This window comes from Eumetopias jubatus, unplaced genomic scaffold (assembly GCF_037043125.1).
Source record: "Eumetopias jubatus isolate StellerSeaLion01/CBP00866 unplaced genomic scaffold, mEumJub1_p1.0 scaffold_15, whole genome shotgun sequence".
Lineage (NCBI taxonomy): Eukaryota > Metazoa > Chordata > Mammalia > Carnivora > Otariidae > Eumetopias > Eumetopias jubatus.
In genome coordinates, this window is record NW_028274821.1 from 34,636,051 (window position 1) to 34,653,239 (window position 17,189).

General features: G+C 36.6%; 1 protein-coding gene across 1 annotated transcript in view; it reads right to left on the reverse strand.

Moving 5' to 3' along the window:
* PTPRD (protein tyrosine phosphatase receptor type D) overlaps nucleotides 1–17,189 on the reverse strand; it is a 424,904-nt gene that overhangs the window by 119,828 nt on the left and 287,887 nt on the right. Inside the window, exons 19-21 of the mRNA XM_088019124.1 lie at nucleotides 16,582–16,791; nucleotides 11,770–11,930; nucleotides 86–198 (exon numbers count right to left, since the gene is read on the reverse strand). Coding sequence (XP_087875250.1) covers nucleotides 86–198; nucleotides 11,770–11,930; nucleotides 16,582–16,791 — 484 coding nt within the window. The remainder of the gene's footprint in view (nucleotides 1–85; nucleotides 199–11,769; nucleotides 11,931–16,581; nucleotides 16,792–17,189) is intronic.

The following is a 17,189-nucleotide window of genomic DNA, read 5'->3' on the forward strand; positions in this document are numbered from 1 at the left end:
GTATTTATCTCCCAAAACAATATCAGTTAGCCATAAAACTTTCAGTAAATACTGTATTATGGATAAGATGAGTCCTGCTTCTTACCTGGTGTTTGAAAATTAAGGCGCCTCAGTTCTACTGGGTCTGTTGGATGGTGTGAAGGGACCTCCTTACTGTTGGGTATGCTGCTCTTTCTAGAGTCAGACTCTGCCCTCTTCCTATAGGGAGAAAATAAAAATATAAGAATAAAATAAAAACACTTAAAAAGCAGAGAGTCATGCAGCCCCCTCTCCCTCCCAACTTTCTATTTTAAACCATTTGACAGACCAGCTTTGTGACCTTGTTCAGGTTACTTTTCTTCTCTTGGCCTAGACTGTTTCCTCAAGTCTAAAACTTTTATTTAAGTGAATGATCTCAAAGTCTGCTCTAGAATTAAATTCTTCATTGCCTCTGACTTTAGGCTTTACGGGGGGTGTTGGAGAGATAAACTTGAGTCCTTGTTCAGCAAATCTCCTTTATCCACTGGTTCAATTTGTGAGGAACAGGACAGAGTACTACTAATAGCCAATACTAATAGAGTACCAATAGCCATGAATGTGGTTACCATAGAGAAAACCTCTGAAACTACTGAGCCTCAAGCTGAAGAGCTAAATCCATACCCCCTTTTTCCTTTTTCCAAGGTTTTATGACTAATGGCTACAAAGAGGACTGCATTGGATTTTCCCTAAGGCAGACAAATACAGTTTGTTCTAAGATTCCAAGTTAGCCTAACACCCGGAAGGAGAATTAGCACGATACAAGACCAACATCCCCTTTCTCTTTCAAATTAAAAAAAAAAATAGTGTCGGCTGTTTGTAGTGTTAAGCTGTGATTAATATTTCATTAATGAAAGTCAATCACAGAAAGATCAGAGAAAAAGTAATTTCACCTACTGTGTCTCACTTTTCCAATGATTATTCATGCCATAGGAACCATTAATAGTGCCTTGTTATAAGTAATTCTTCACACAATTCATTTCATCTTTGTTTTAATTACTATCTACCAGTTTTATTAAATACCTTTGTTTAGGGTGTGTAATATAATATTAAAAAGTGTCTATGCAAGAAAGGTCAGGGTTTTTTTTCATAAGATTTCTTTTTTTAAATTTTTTATTGTTATGTTAATCACCATACATTACATCATTAGTTCTTGATGTAGTGTTCCATGATTCATTGTTTGTGCATAACACCCAGTGCTACACGCAGAACGTGCCCTCCTTAATACCCATCACCAGGCTAACCCATCCCCCCACCCCCTCCCCTCTAGAAACCCTCAGTTTGTTTTTCAGAGTCCATGAGAGACGATGGACTTTCATAAGATTTCTTATTCATTTTTTTCAAACCCCTCAAACACAGAGTACTACCTATATTCTTTAAGGTTAAATTAGATCAAAAACTGAGGAAATGGAGGCCTTTTCAAGCAGTGCTTTATTCTGTATTTATTATTCAAATACTGATTCCAACAATCTCTGGGCTGCAGTCATAATCCTAGCATCTCACCCTTTTTCAAAACAAAGACATTCTTCTTTGGGGAAAGGGGCACAGCGGTGTTGAGGAACACTCCCTTCTCCTTCTGATAGGACTGTCGCACAGCTCATTAGCGTTGCTGTGGCAATGGGATCTCATTCAGTGCCACCCAGGTCGTTCCATGGTTAGCCAGAGGGCTCCTGTTAAATAGCCTTTCTTTCCATCTCTGCTCATCTATATAAAATAAAACTAACCAGGGGATGAAGGGAAGATTGATGCAAAGGGAAAGCACACTTGATTTGCTCAAGTGCATGCCTTCGGCAAAACAGCGTTGATGGAATACATTTTCTTGGGTGAGTCCTGTTAGACAACTTCCTCTTTCAGAACCTTGGATTAACCTGTCTCAAGATTTCCCGTTTCTACCTAAGGTGTCAGGTATAGCCTGAGGACAGAATGTACTGCCAAGCTATACTACCAATCGGAGGTGAGCAGTGAATCTGAGGTGTGCCAAAAGTACTGGCACTTCCAGTTGTATGGAGTGGAAAATGGAAACAGAAAATCAGAGCTGAGGGCTGGCAAGAAAGATAGGAGAAGAAAGGGAAAGAGTGGCTTGGGAGGCCATGTATGTGAAAGAAGGACATGGTGACCAGTTTCAGAGTGGAAAATGTCCCTGTGTTTAGGCTGTGGGTATTTCCCTCACAGAGATTCATTTTACCACCAAAGATACAGAATCTAAATAGGCTAATGAAATGCCACCAACTGCTAGTCAGTCAGTCCCACGTGTAACAAATATATGCTTGGTTATTCTCACTTCAGGGAACCCTACGGGTCCTTCTAAGGTTTGTTTGTTTGTTTTTCCCCATACGAGTCAGCACAGATACATTTCTTTACTGATATACCAGACCTAATGATTCAAACCTGGATTTTATCCCTTCTCAAAATGTCTCCACTGTCATTCTTGCAGGATTATGGAACCAGATGGAGAAATTTCTGGGCAAGGAAACTAGGTCACTCCTGCAGGTATTGTGGGGCATACTCCTTATCTTCTTTTTCACTGAGGCCAGGCTGAGTGATGCTGAGACAAAGGGACAGAAAAGAATACTCTCTAAAGAAATTTAGTCTGTACTCTGGTGCTAGGAAAGGTGAACATCACATCTTCTTGCCCAGATGAATCTCAAAACCCAGAGCTTGGGGCTAAAATTGCAGTTTATAATTGTGATAAAGTAGGGGGGGTTCCCTGACATTTAATAACTAACTTCTTCCTCACTTTATCTATTCAAAGAAATGACCTCCAAAATCTCAGATTCTAAAAATCCTAACCATCTCAGAAAACCAGCTGTTTAAATTTTGTTTTGCTTAGTTTAGTTCTGGTGATCATAACATGGATAATTCTGGCTGCCCACACTTTTGTCACATTATCTTTAAACATAAATGTGCTAAAATGGTTGTTTTCCAACAGAAAGGATTCCTAAGAAATGTTTGCAGGATGAAGAGTTTGGTCATCATTGGCAATAATGATAAAGAGCTTCAAAAACAGAATTTACTGCCATACAGTATTAAGTGGCATATGATGGCTTAAATCGGGGCCAACATGAATTGACGCAGTCACATGTTTTTCCTAAGTTTTCAGAGGTCTCATTATTCTCATTTTCAATGAGAAAAAAGCAAAGAATAGTAACTTCAAAATGATTTGAATTTTGCCTTGCTGTTTTATTTTTTCTATTAAGATTATAAGGTCCTATTGTAAGTTTATTTCCTGCAGAGAGAGATATCTGCCACATGTAGGAGTTATATGGGTGAAAAGGAAATGCAAGGTTACATGACATTTCAGATATGGTGGAAACTGCTAGTAGTATAAAAACATGTGGTAGTTTGGAATGTGGATCACACACTGTGATCACAAAAATGCTACTCTGTGGTCTAAGGGGCTTTTTATTTTCATTTATTCTCACCTGCATCTCATCTAGGGAGAAAGTGGGAGGGAATCTACTTACTGAGAACAAAGATATTCAGACATATGGGCCAAGGCTTTTGGAAGACAGATATATTTATCTGAAACGCCTACTATTAATATTCAAAGAAGTCAGTTCAAACACTTTATGATTTTTTTTTAAGATTTTATTATTTATTTGACAGAGAGACAGTGAGAGAGGGAACACAAATAGGGGGAGTGTGAGAGGGAGAAGCAGACTTCCCACCGAGCAGGGAGCCCGATGTGGGGCTAGATCCTAGGACTCTGGGATCATGACCTGAATCGAAGGCAGACACTTAACAACTGAGCCACTCAGGTGCCCCAACACTATGATTCTAATGCCTTTAAGAATACAACCCCACTCTGCCACTACTGGTGTGTATCTTCTTGGGGAAGTCAACTATAATACTTATCAATTTCTTCATGTACAAAAGAGAAGAAGAAGGTTAGGACATGATGTCTAGGTTAAATGTTGTAATTCTTTAGAAGCTGAATTTGTTTTAATTTATATATTTTATAAAGAATAAAGTTATTGAAGGAAATTTCTAGTCCATTCATGTATACATTAGATGTATGCATTTGTAAAGTTACCCACATATGACTTAGATAATTCCAAAGCATACTACATAAAGTATCATTTAATTAAGAAAATTATAAACTCATTTTTAGTACCTTGAATATGCAATAAATGTTTAATTAGTGGTTCTGAAAAAAAAGAGAGCCAACTCTCTCATCTTAATGGAACCAGAGGCAGTGATAATATTATAAAATGTGGACAGTATTAAATGGGAAGGTAGATCTCTGAGTATATTAAGTGGGTTTAAAGTGTTTTATCTTTCAACTAAAAAACAAAACAAAAAATAAACCTACTTTGCATGTGTTTTTAGCTGGATTAATGACAACTAGTGATATTAAAAAAAAAAAAAGACACCCTACCCAAGTGCTAAGTTTTCTATCAATGAAAGTAGCTTGCTGACCATTGTTTAGCTGATTTTAGGGAAAAAATACAGCCATGGTTCTCTAACTTCAGCATGTAGCCAAATCACGTGGGAGGGCTTACTAAACTGCAGACTGTTGCACCCACACCCAGAGTTTCTGATTCATTAGGTCTGGGGTAGGGAGTCCAAGAATTTCTACTTCTCTCAAGTTCCCAGGTGATGCTGATGTTTCTGCTGCTGGTCCAGGGAACAAGCATTGGAAACTACTGGAATACGGTTTTGGGGGGAAGGCAGTTGAGATGAGCACTGAGACCCTTTTCTTAGTTTAAGTTTTATCAGAAATTTGTATCTATTGATATAAATAGATAGATAGATAGAGAGAGAGAGAGATGATAGATATAAGTTAGAAAGATAGAAGGTCAGATTGGACGAGTCATTCAATAATCACAGAGATAGTGAGTCTTACCATTATTATTATTATTATTATTATCGCTATTACTACTACTATTGCTGCTTCTGCTATTATTAGTTGAGTCTGGAAGACATGGAAAGTAATTTGAAACTATGTAAGAGTTTTCACAAAGGCACAGCCACCAATATTTGCAGGATATGACAATGCCAGTAGTGTTCCCGTATCAGGAGGTGACCTCAGATCAAACTTAAAAATCAGTCTTAAGTAAAAACAAACAAAACAAAAAACGTTTTATGGGACACCTCACATTTCTGTTCTGTAGACACATTAACACATACAAAGGCTCATTAAAACAAAGTTCAGACTGGTTTCATTACCTTCTAAATTTGGATAATTTGTTATTTCTTTTTATATAGACAAACTAATTTATTTCCCCCAGAATCATTTTAATCATTTAAATATTTTATAAACTAAGCTTTGTCCATCTTCCACCTGCCAGGTAATACCTTTTATACCCAACCTCCACCCTCACCCCCTCTTCCAAAGGCTACTGGTATCTATTACTGAGCATTAAAGGGGTTTGTTCTCTATTCCTCACCTGTCAGGTTTACTGCTCCATTTTAATGCAGCAAAAAAAGAAAAAGAAAGGCTAAATGTTAGTTGGGCAGTGGTAACAAGAGTAACTATGACAACCAAGATTTAAGAAATACTGCTCACAAGCAGGGACACATTAAATGACACACATTAGGAAATGACAGTGTATCAAAACTTTAAAGGCTTCTAATAATGAATTAAATGGAGGACATGAGGGTACATAACTAACTAAAGCATTTTTTCTGTGTATATTAATGTCACATTCACTTTTATCCATCAACCTACATAATATTGCCACAATTATTTCCCAGAAAGTGTTTGATGGTAGAGATATACTATGTTTTTTACAATACATACAAGAAATTTGTTCATCTAAAACAAAATCTTCAGTTAAGAGGTATATTATTCCTCTAATGATATAAAATATCTGCAAATTGCATTGACCTGCACAAAAATGGGCACAATGGTATAATACACTATGAGGTAATAAAGTGGCAAAAATGATTTCTTCAAACTCCTTTTGACAAGTAAGATTATCATAATCTTTTTTGCCAATAAAAGATCAAACACATTTTCAGTTTTGGAAAAAGTAATACTCATCATTATAAGTCTATAGAGCATGACCCACCTATATTGCTGGGCTAATCCTGAAAGTCTTTTGTTACCAGCCACTGACATGACAGATATTTTCATAGTCAGAGAGATGCTGCTGTCTGTGAACACATCTAGCTCATGCTCATGTGATAATATGTGGATTGCTTAGATAACTATGTTCTTTATGCAGAGAATATAACTTATACCTTAAAAAAATTAATCTAAATAATCTCCATGGTGAGGTGAATTGAGAAGTATTTGGTGAGTTCTCAAATCCAAAATAGAGATACTAAGTCTGGCTTAATGCCAATGAAATACATACCTGAGGTGCTAAAGAATCTGGCTTTAAGATAATCTGGTCTATCTCCTTTCAAAAATACAAAACCCACATTTAAATTGTACACACACACACACATACAAAGTGAATAATGAAAGTGATATCAAATACACTGGTTAATTCTTTGTATTCTTAAATTTAAAATAATTTACCTAGTGCCCCAGGTTTTAAAAATCCTAAATATATGTTTCTTACTTGTTCATTTAAAAAATATATTTATTTTTTGACAGAGAGAGAGACAGCGAGAGAGGGAACACAAGCAGGGGGAGTGGGAGAGGGAGAAGCAGGCTTCCCACGGAGCAGGGACCCCAATGTGGGGCTCGATCCCAGGACCCTGAGATCATGACCCGAGCGAAGGCAGACACTTAGTGACTGAGCCACCCAGGAGCCCATTTTTTTTTTTTTAAGTAGGCTTCATGCCCAGCATAGAGCCCAACACGGAGCTTGAACTCATGACCATGAGATCGAAATGAGCTCAGATTAAGTTGGATGTTTAACCGACTGAGCCACCTAAGCACCACTAGCTTGCTCATTTCTAATCAAGGAGATCTTTAGGGGGTCAGTTGTAGGAGAATCTATTTCTTTGGATGGAAGAGAACTACTTAGTGAATTATCAGTTTTGTGTATTAAAAGGTTGAGTATTCTTACTGAACAAATGCATAGTTAGTGTGTGATTCACTCCTTCCACTGAAATGTCAGACCGACCACACACATGGGTATATATTTGGGGCAAGTATCTAATTTTGAAGGCTATGGGACTTGTAAATTTAAATTATAGGCTAAAGGTTTTATTACAGCTCTTGCCAGTCAACACGAAGGTGATATTGTATGATGGAGTAAACAAATGGAGGGGATTGAGTTTGGAGTTTGTTAATACTATTCAATTGGTATAAATTTGATTACTCAATATCCCTCTGTGCCATGCAGTCTACTAGGCATAAGGGATAACAGTGAAGAAATGACAGAGTCCTTGATATACAGTTTAGTGGGGGCAAGAAAGACAAGGATATGAGCAAGTCCAGTAATGTGGTGGTTCTGTGACATCGATAAACAGAAAGTGCTTTGAAGCGTATAGACGAGGGAACACCCTTAGGGCAGTCTGAACTGGTAGAGAGAACAGGGCAAGAGGAAGGCACCCAGAAAGGCTTTTTGTTTAGTAGGTGGCATCATAGCTTACTTCTAAGGGATGTTTCAGAGTTAGCCAGGCCAAGAGAAGAGGCTGGGGAGTCAGAAGAAAGGCATTTCAGGTATATGGAAGGACCTACTCAGAGGCCAGAAGGCAGACTCAATCAGCATTGTCCAGTGTGGTTGGGCATGGCAACATACTTCTCCGTAGCATCTCAAAATATTCTGATCTGTGTTACTTTCTTTGATGACATCTTGGAAATATATGTAAAGTTGATACAAAAAGAGAAGACTAATGGGGCACAGTCCACAGAGAGTGGCTAATGTTTGAATAAGGGGAAAGCTTAAAAAGCTGAAGTTTGTGTTTTAGTCCCATCTGTCCCAGGCTTTCATACATGAACATCTGCAGGTGGGGATGGGAATTATTTACTCTGTCCACAACACCTATTTAGGTTAGACTATTACTGGTTAAGGATGTTAATTTTGTTTAGATAGTGTTTAGATCCTTCCAACCTCCTAATCCTTATTTCCTTTTCTTCCATAGCACATAATAAATATTTCTCATCCATCTTGAAATGCTTTTCCATTTAGTCAGGCTAACATTTTATTTTCAAATATCTTTTATATAAATAATTCCCAGACCATTCTAGAACTAATGACTAAAAAGCCTTACACATAGAACAAGTGTACAATGTAGATGGGTATCTAAGTGTTCATTTGCTTTATGGATTATTTTATTTTATTTTTTTGTGGGTTGGATGGATGAAGAACAACCTGGAGTCATATTTAAAAAACATACACACACTGGAGACAGAAATGTTATAGCAATAATTCTATTACTTGGGTTTTTATGTTGTCAGATTATAGAACATTATTATTAAAAAGGTTCAATTATCTCATCTACCTACTTACTTTATAAATGAGGAAACTGAGGCCCAGAGTGTTAGCATGACTTTCTACCCCAATTAGCTACCTAGTCACAGAGCTAGGACTCAGTTTCCCTGATTCCTGATTTTCTGATTAGTGTTTTTCTAATCCTTGCTACCATCCAATCTCTGTAATTTACATTTTGAACTTGTATATATCACATAAAGAGAACAAAATTAAAAAAATCATAGGGCAAGAGAATTCATCACACTAAAAACCTACCAATTATATTTTAATTTTCTTATGGTTCAGCAGTTATTTTAGGGGCCTTACAAAGCCTCAGTTGATGCTGTTTTGTCACTGATTATCAATATACATATTATAGGTTTACAAATTACTAGATTAAAACTAAAGTCAAATAAATATAATGCCAGATAAAAGAGTGCACTAGTTCCACATCAATATACTTAATAGGAATAAGTCTCAGTCTCTTCACACAGATCTATAAAATATGCTTCTTTATATGAACAAACCATCCATAGCTCTAGACCTACTCCTGAGGCAAGTAGTTTTGTAAGCAGGTATGTGTGATAAGTGGGATTATCAAGATAATGTGAGTTAATAATATTTAATAATAATGATAATAATGATATATTCAATTCCGAGTCATACCGATTACCTATGTATAACCTGAAAGGCACCTAAAAAGAGAGATGAAGTATTTATTATATAATTAACTTTGCTCAGAATCTAAGCTATAAAAGCCACTATTCATTGCCTACAGAAGATTTCCTCTTGAACTGCCTCATGATAATCAAGAAGGACATTGTTGGGTCTACTTGAATTTCAAGTCAGGAATGTTCTTTACTGCTGAAGCAAGCATTTCTATTTCAGAAATGCTTCATGGGCCTTCAGATGGTTGGCTAAATATACTTAGCATTCGAGGATGTCTGCATTTCCCAACAATTGCATTAGACGATGCTTACATATGCACACACTAAAATGCAACTCTATTTTAACAGAGGCATAAAATCTTTAAATGTGATGCCTCTTTTTGCAGGATTAGAAAAGAATATATAACCAAGTTGATTTTTCCTCAAGCACATGCACATGAGGCAAGGAACACTTAATTATAAATCTTTAAAAAATTATCAAGGTCATAATCCTATTTCCTCACATTTACATAACTCACAAATGCCATGCACATCTCTGTTAAGTGACATGACTTAATGATAACCAGATATGACTTAATGGTAGCCAGATATAGCCGAACGAAATACAACTTAAAAAAATACAGCAAGCATTTTGTTCATTTTGAATAATCACAAAAGGTCATGTGCCATGGTCTAGAAATGCAACCATCAGCAAGCACTTTCTGATCTGACTTCCACAGTAGGATTTGGCCACCTAAATAAGTATCACAGAAAACAATGATAATTCTACTTTCAGTCTTTAATTATTATATTCCCTTCTGGTCATAAGTGTAGCACATGAACAGCACAGGGTACCAGTTCCTGCTTGGACCCACTCAGGATTTGTTATTGTTCTGGGGCATATGTGGGCACATTGTGCTTCCTGTCCTTACTCCTTACACAAGAGAGAGGCAACAAAATAAACACTGATAAACTATGGATTAGGATGGGGAGATTGAAACCATCATCTAAGAGAGAGTTTGGCCTTCAATTACTTGCTTTTTCAGCCATCTTATAGTATGGATATCTGAGTGATGGCAGTGATCAGGAAAAAAAAAATGATGGCTATTTCTTTCCTTCTTCTTAAGTCTAAAATAGGATAGGCAATTTAATGGGTTATGGTTATGAACTTCTTTCTTTAATTTGTCTTTTCTTTTCAACCCTCTCTTTACACTGAAATAAAATGGAATACAGCCTGTTAAGAGAAAGTTTTGCAAAGGACAAGTGTCTTAAAGGATATTTTTTTAAGTTGAGAAGCGGTTATAAAAATAAATAAATAGGGCGCCTGGGTGGCTCAGTTGGTTAAGCGACTGCCTTCGGCTCAGGTCATGATCCTGGAGTCCCGGGATCGAGTCCCACATCGGGCTCCCTGCTCAGCAGGGAGTCTGCTTTTCCCTCTGACTCTCCTCCCTCTCATGCTGTCTCTCATTCTCTCTCTCTCAAATAAATAAATAAAATCCTTAAAAAATAAATAAATAAATAAATAAATAAATAAATAAATAAATAAATAAAAAGACTATTCCAGGAATATAAGAACATGCTTAACAAAAGAATACAGGTAGAAATAATTAATATAAGCCCAGTGAAGAGAGCTAGATAAATAGGAAAAAGAGCTAATGGAAATAAGATTATCAGATTAAGCATGTCAGCAAGAATCAAAATGAAGTCATTCTCATCTGATTTTGAAAGTCAAAGTTATGGGGGGAGGCTATTTCATAGTAGTGGGAAGATATCATCTTCACAGTAGCATTCTGAAAGATGACATACTACAAAGAAAAATGGGAACATAGATTCAAGTTTCATAAAAAGAAAATTTGGATTGGAAGAAAAGAAAAAGTGATACAAAAGGAGATAATTCAGAATTTAGTCATTCTACATGTTTAAGAGAATGTATTATATATGTTAATTTTTATAATATTACATATTTTAATATTATATATATTTTTAAGTCAGAAAGGAGTTATGGAAAGAATTACTAATGTACTCTTTCCAACTGACTGGGACTAGGGGAAAAATCTAGCTTACTATAAATGAGGCAGAAATGTAATTGAAAAAGGGTGGAAGATCAGAAAACATGGGGTAGATGTGGATTATCTGCATCCTAATTGTAGTCAAAGACACCAAATCGGATCAAAACCTGGGAGTATAAAGGCCAAGGTTGTGGTTTTAGTTTTTTAAAGGAAAATGGTACCTTATATCCCCTTCTTAGACACAAATAGAATTCACTATAGAATAAAGGTTATAGAAAGAAAAAATATCATTCTCTTCCACATTTTTCCTTCTTTTATCTTCAAATTTTAGCTACTTTCACTGTTTTGAGAAATAGCTACAGGAAAAAAATCTTAGCTCATGCACTCATTAGACATATGGAATGGGTATAAATGTGCAAATTTGTAATAGTATTTCTAAAACCATGTTGAAACTGAGCAATTAATCATCTAAAGCAATCAGATGCAAGCTTGGAATTATCTGCTTGTGAATGTACTCATGTCTTGCAAAGTGCCATGCAAAGTGCTCCTAATGCTTAAAGTAGCTCATAAGACCAAGGCTAGGATCCGTGAATGCTGGGCAAGAAAGTCCATACCACACTTGAATGGGATTTGAAACAGCACAATCTTTACATTTCATTCTAATCTAATGGAAACATCTTCCAATGATTATGGGGGCTACACTGAAGTATTTCATTAATAGCAACCACATAATGACCATAGAAGGATTACCAAGATTGCAACAGAGATACAAGGCAAACCTACCTTTTATAAAGAAGAATAGCTATGACAATGCAGATGATAAAGACCACTGCAAGGACAGGACCTACAACCCAGATCAAGCCTTCTTCTTCATCTGTGATGGGCTGTGGATCCAGATCCATTGATACAACGGGGTCGGAGTAGGGACTGGTTGCATACATCTTCTGAGGAAAAACAGAGTCTGTGTTACTTATAAACTAATGACTTTCTAGTGTGTGTCCATAGCATTAGAAGGAGCAAAACTTCCGAACTTAGTGGATGTGATGTTAAGTGTATGAAACAATGTCAGTGAAAAAGGAGATGAGGGAAAGGGATGAGAGAAGAGGTGGGAGAAAAGGGAGGAAGGAGGAAAAAGTAAAGAGATCTTGCAATGGAAATTTCCTTGTAGAGTGAAATATTTTCTAATCAAATCATTTTTGATGGTGTAAATTACTCTGTAGACACATTTTCATTGGGATCTATATATGACATATTAAATGATCTTATGAAGTATAAAGTAAAACAGTTAACCATTTACAAAATATTCAAAGAGCATTTACACTGTGCCAAGGTGTTATGTGTTGTGTGAAAATCAACAGAAATATGATAGCTCCAGCCCTAAAGACATTATCAGCCAGTTAAGGAGATCAAATTTAAAAAGTAAACATTTATAGGGAAAAATGTCAGTATTCAGGGAGGGGGAAATGGAGACATATAGGTCAAAGGGTACAAATTTTCAGTTATAAGAAGTTCTGAGGATCTAATGTACTGCATGGTGACTATGGTCAATAACACAGTATTATATACTTGGAAGTTGCTGAGAGTAGATCTTAAGTATTTTTCAGCACACACGCATACACACACACAAAGAGTTAACTATGTGAGCAGACGGATATGCTGCTTATCTTGATCTTGGCAACCATTCCACGATGTATATTGTACATCAAATCATCATGTTGTACACTTTAAATATATAATTATATTTGTTAACTTTCCCTAAATGAAGTTGGGAAAAATATATAGTTACTTGATGAAGGAATGGACTGAATACTATAAATTTTATTTTTATAACATCCTATGTCTCATTTCAGACTCTCTTAGAACAGTATTGTCTTGACTTTGCCCTCCCCGCTCCCCAGTGTAAGGTCCTAGCTTTTCTTTTTCCAATAGAGACAAATCCACACCTATGGGCTGCCCCACCTGTCCTGCCACTATCTTCTCATCTCTTCTCACTCCAGCTCTACCACTGATTCTGTTTTCTCATTTGTTTAATAGAATTGTCATTATTCAGTCCCTTCCAGACATCTTTTCCAGATTTGCCATAGTTGGTTGAGCCTTATTTAAAACTCCTCCACTGGTTCTCCTACTTCTGTACTCAACTGGTCCCATTCTAATCTTGCCAACTGATCATGACCACCTCTGAATCCATCTTGTGCCAGCATTCTTAAGTTTTATTTTCTGCTAGTCATTTTCTCCCTTCTCTGGCAAGGGCATCCTTACCTTTAACTACCAACTTCTATGCAGATTACTTCCTGATTAATGTTTCTAAAGTCAGAAACTCTGCTATCTCCCAGACTTTCATTTCCAGTTATTGCTAGAGAGTCCTACATCTACCTGCAAGTTAAGAATTGCATGTGTTATTTCCCTGCTTGCTAGATATACCCTCCTTCCAACTTGCTAATTTTTCTCATCTTCTCAATACCTAGGAATGAAAAACTACTGATTTTATTTTGCCAATGACCCTCAGGTTGATCTACCCTCTTTCCAGTTTCATGGGTACCACTTTTCTTCAGGACCTCATTCATGCCCACCCAAAGCATACCTAGAATTTCTTTCTTCCTCTAACAGTCTCTAGGGCTGCTAGAGTTATTATCCTAAACTATAGCTGTAAAACCTTCAGGAGGCTCTCTGGTGATTCCTAAATAAACCCTAGACATCCTAGCAGGGATCTTAAGGGCCTCCATGATTTTGTTTTAAACTTCTGTATCACACACAACATTTTCCATCATACTGAGCTTCTGGCTACTATTCCCTAAATGTCCTATTCTCTCTCTTTAACCCTCTCACAAGTTCCACAACATTTGGCTCCTGTAATCTAACTGATCTCCAAGGCCCCACTTATACTGCCTCCAGTGAAGCTACCACTCCTTAACTGGAAATAATCAATCATTTCACAAAGTATAGGTAAAAACAACTTTTAAAATTTCAGGTAGTCCTTTATTCCTTATTTAATGGTATTCGCCCGGCTCTATTTGCCTTTTTTTATTTGTGCATATACCTTATTTTCTTTAACGAAACTATAAACTCCAGGAAGGTAGGGATTTATATACCGCTTGTGTCTGTACACTTAAAGTAGCTAGCACAGAGCTTTGCACTTAATGAGTTCCCAGCAAATCTTCGTCAAATAAAATAAAATGTTCATCTTTTCAAATGGCTGATCTTATCAAGACATGAGAGTGTATTCTCATCTCTCCATGATTAGGAAGTATATCTTTTTTTTTCATCTGCATTTAAAGAATTAATTTAGGGCATATGTTCTGAATTTAAGTGCAGCAAGCTTAGTGGTCAATGTGGAGGGCCTATGCCCCACTAAATGTTTGTATTCTATTCTTCTTTCCCACTTTCCCCACAGTACTTAGGAAGGAGACTGACTACATTTCTAGATTTTCGAATGTGTCAAAAGATAAAAAGTCAGTACATTTCCAACCTTCTCAGAAGCATCTAAAAAAAAAAGATATGTACAGTGTAAGGACTTGGCAAAGACACTAAATATCCAAGAAACATGATTCTTTATATAAGTGTAATTGTTTGTTTTGGTTTATACTTTCCCCTTTCTATCTTGTAGGTTACACTCAACTGTTTGGCAGACAAAAATAAACAAAACTCTGTGATTTGAAATTCTCTACCAAGGGCCTTAGAGATAATCATCTTGGTCAGCCGAGATACAAATCTAAGCAGTGGTTTTCCCAAAGCACACAGATTTCCAACCCAAATCAGGAAATAGAGACATAAGAAAGTGAAAAGAAAAGAAAACAAAACCATAAAGTGATACCAGCCTCATGAAAATAAAACTTGTTCAATGTGTGGGGGTAATAGCCTTTGGTCATTCTAAACCAGCCCTCTGATACTCTTAACATGAAGCAATAATGGACTAGGGAAAGCTCATGTTTTGAGGGGTGGGTCTTTTCTCTATGAAAATTATTAGCCTACCCTGGGAGTGGTTAGGTGCTTAACAACAATTATTCACAAAAATTTGAGGCTTACAAAATGACAGTATCACTGCCAACATTATATTCATTGGATACAAGTCTTTTTTATAAAGTAGATGCTAGCCTGAAAACATATACAACACATAAAGAGCATTGTTGAGAAAGATGATGGAGAAAAGGGACAATTCAGATAATTTATTTGGAAAAAGTCCTAATTACATAATTAATGAAACAGTGAAATGGCATACTAAGGGACGATGTAGACTCTTCATCATTGGTAATGCATTTAAACACTAGAAACATCTGGGAGAATTCAAACCAGAGTTTCTGACAGTGGTCATCAGCCTGCATGGTCTGCAGAGGCTGCTCTTCTTTGCTGAATTCTCTGATCTACCTCAGTGGTCTGAATGTGCTTTCTGAAACATCTTAAAGCTATGTAAGGAAAATTACTTCAAATATCTAAAAGTCATTAAAAACAAGAGAGAAAAAGATGATTTCTAACATTCTATTCCCTTGATGTTCTGCCTTAAAACCTTCAACTAAAAAGAGAAAGCATATCCATGCATTAAAATTCCAGGGAGCCCATCACTTTGTTTTCAAATGACATTCTGTGCACAAAGGTAAACCAGGCAGAAAGGCTGCCTTTGTGTTTTGATTTTCCATGGAGGAATTCCTTCAGTCATTTGAAGAGAAGCCCCACTATATGTGCTAACACCGGAGGTGAAGAAATCTTTGATACATCTCGGGTTTCCTCTATAAGGGAAGTGACTGGCTCAACTGAGCTGCCACGCCTGTCAGTTTTAGGCCCCTATTAGAAAGATACAGTTAGAATATGTATATTAAATGTTAATGTGAACTGCCACTTCAAAATCCACCCCCCCTTCACAGCTACAATTTCTCTTCCTCTCTCTCTTTTTTTAACATTCACAGCAACTGAAGCATAAAATGACATAAGAGCAAGATGAATTACATAAAAGAAGACAACTCATTATTTAGAGTACCTTAGGAATTCTCTGTTTTATTGAATTATTTTCTAACATTCTTGGCTTTTCACTGATAAAGTCATTGGTAAATTGCTATAATTAAAGAAGCTGGCTGTGCTTGCCTTGTTCCTAGACAGACCTTCCCTACGAATCTGGGTAGAGATTGTGGGCTCACCGGCAGTTGCAGGAGAATAAAACATAATCACCCTCAATCAGTATTTTTGAATACCTGGAAATACCCTATGTTTAATTGCAGAACTTGATAGTTTCTATTGTAATCAAATAAACTTCTCTGAGAACAGTCATTTTTAAAGGTTGACGAAGGTGCTTTTGAGCAGTGATGGGTACCACCCTCCTTTCCAGATGTGTCACATTGATGGTTCCAAGAACCATGTCCTATCAGTTCGGCACTTCATAAGCCAAAATGTCCACCTGAATTCCATATCATTAGAGACACAGCCTTGTTTATAATGAAATCTCAAGCAGATTACTCAGCAGTGTTTAAAGAGTAGGCAGCCTGTTGCTCCACTTAAGTTAATGATAGCTCATGAGAAATAATTAGGATGGATATATCTACATAGACCTATTCTGGTGAAAATATGTAAGAATACCAAAGGAAAGAGATGCCAGCACAATTAACTTACAGACTCTGCATGTTCCATCACTGCTAACACAAAGAAGACATATTCTTGACCACTTTGGAGTTGCTTGTTTGTAAATCCACCATAATGTTTGTCATCCCCCAGGGTGAACTCAGTGGGAAGGACATCAAAGTGAGCAGCAATATATGGCTTTAATTCAACTTCTCTCCCATATCGGATGCTTCTGCGTTTCCTAGATATCTCTTTAAGCAGCTTAAGGAAAAAAGTGGGAAACAGAAAAAGAAAAGAAATGTAAACAACAATAACCCAACTTAATGACTATTTAACGGGAGAAATTAATTCAGGACTGGGAACAACTCAACTACAGTTTGTCCACATTTCATGTACCATGTCAGCATCACTAAATCTCAGTTCTCTCTTTCAAATGCTTGTCTTGCTATTAAAGTAAGGTGTTAGACTGCTCTTGCAAGGCCCAGGCGATAAACACAGGACAATTAGACCCTTCCTTCGCTGATAGCTCATATCACTGTCTACCCCAATGAAATCTTCTCAAAGGGCAAGAGTACATTATAACCGAAGTAAAAAAAAGTCAGCTTGATTCACAAAAGCCTGTCATGCAGGCTTTATTATTGTTATTTATTAAATAAATA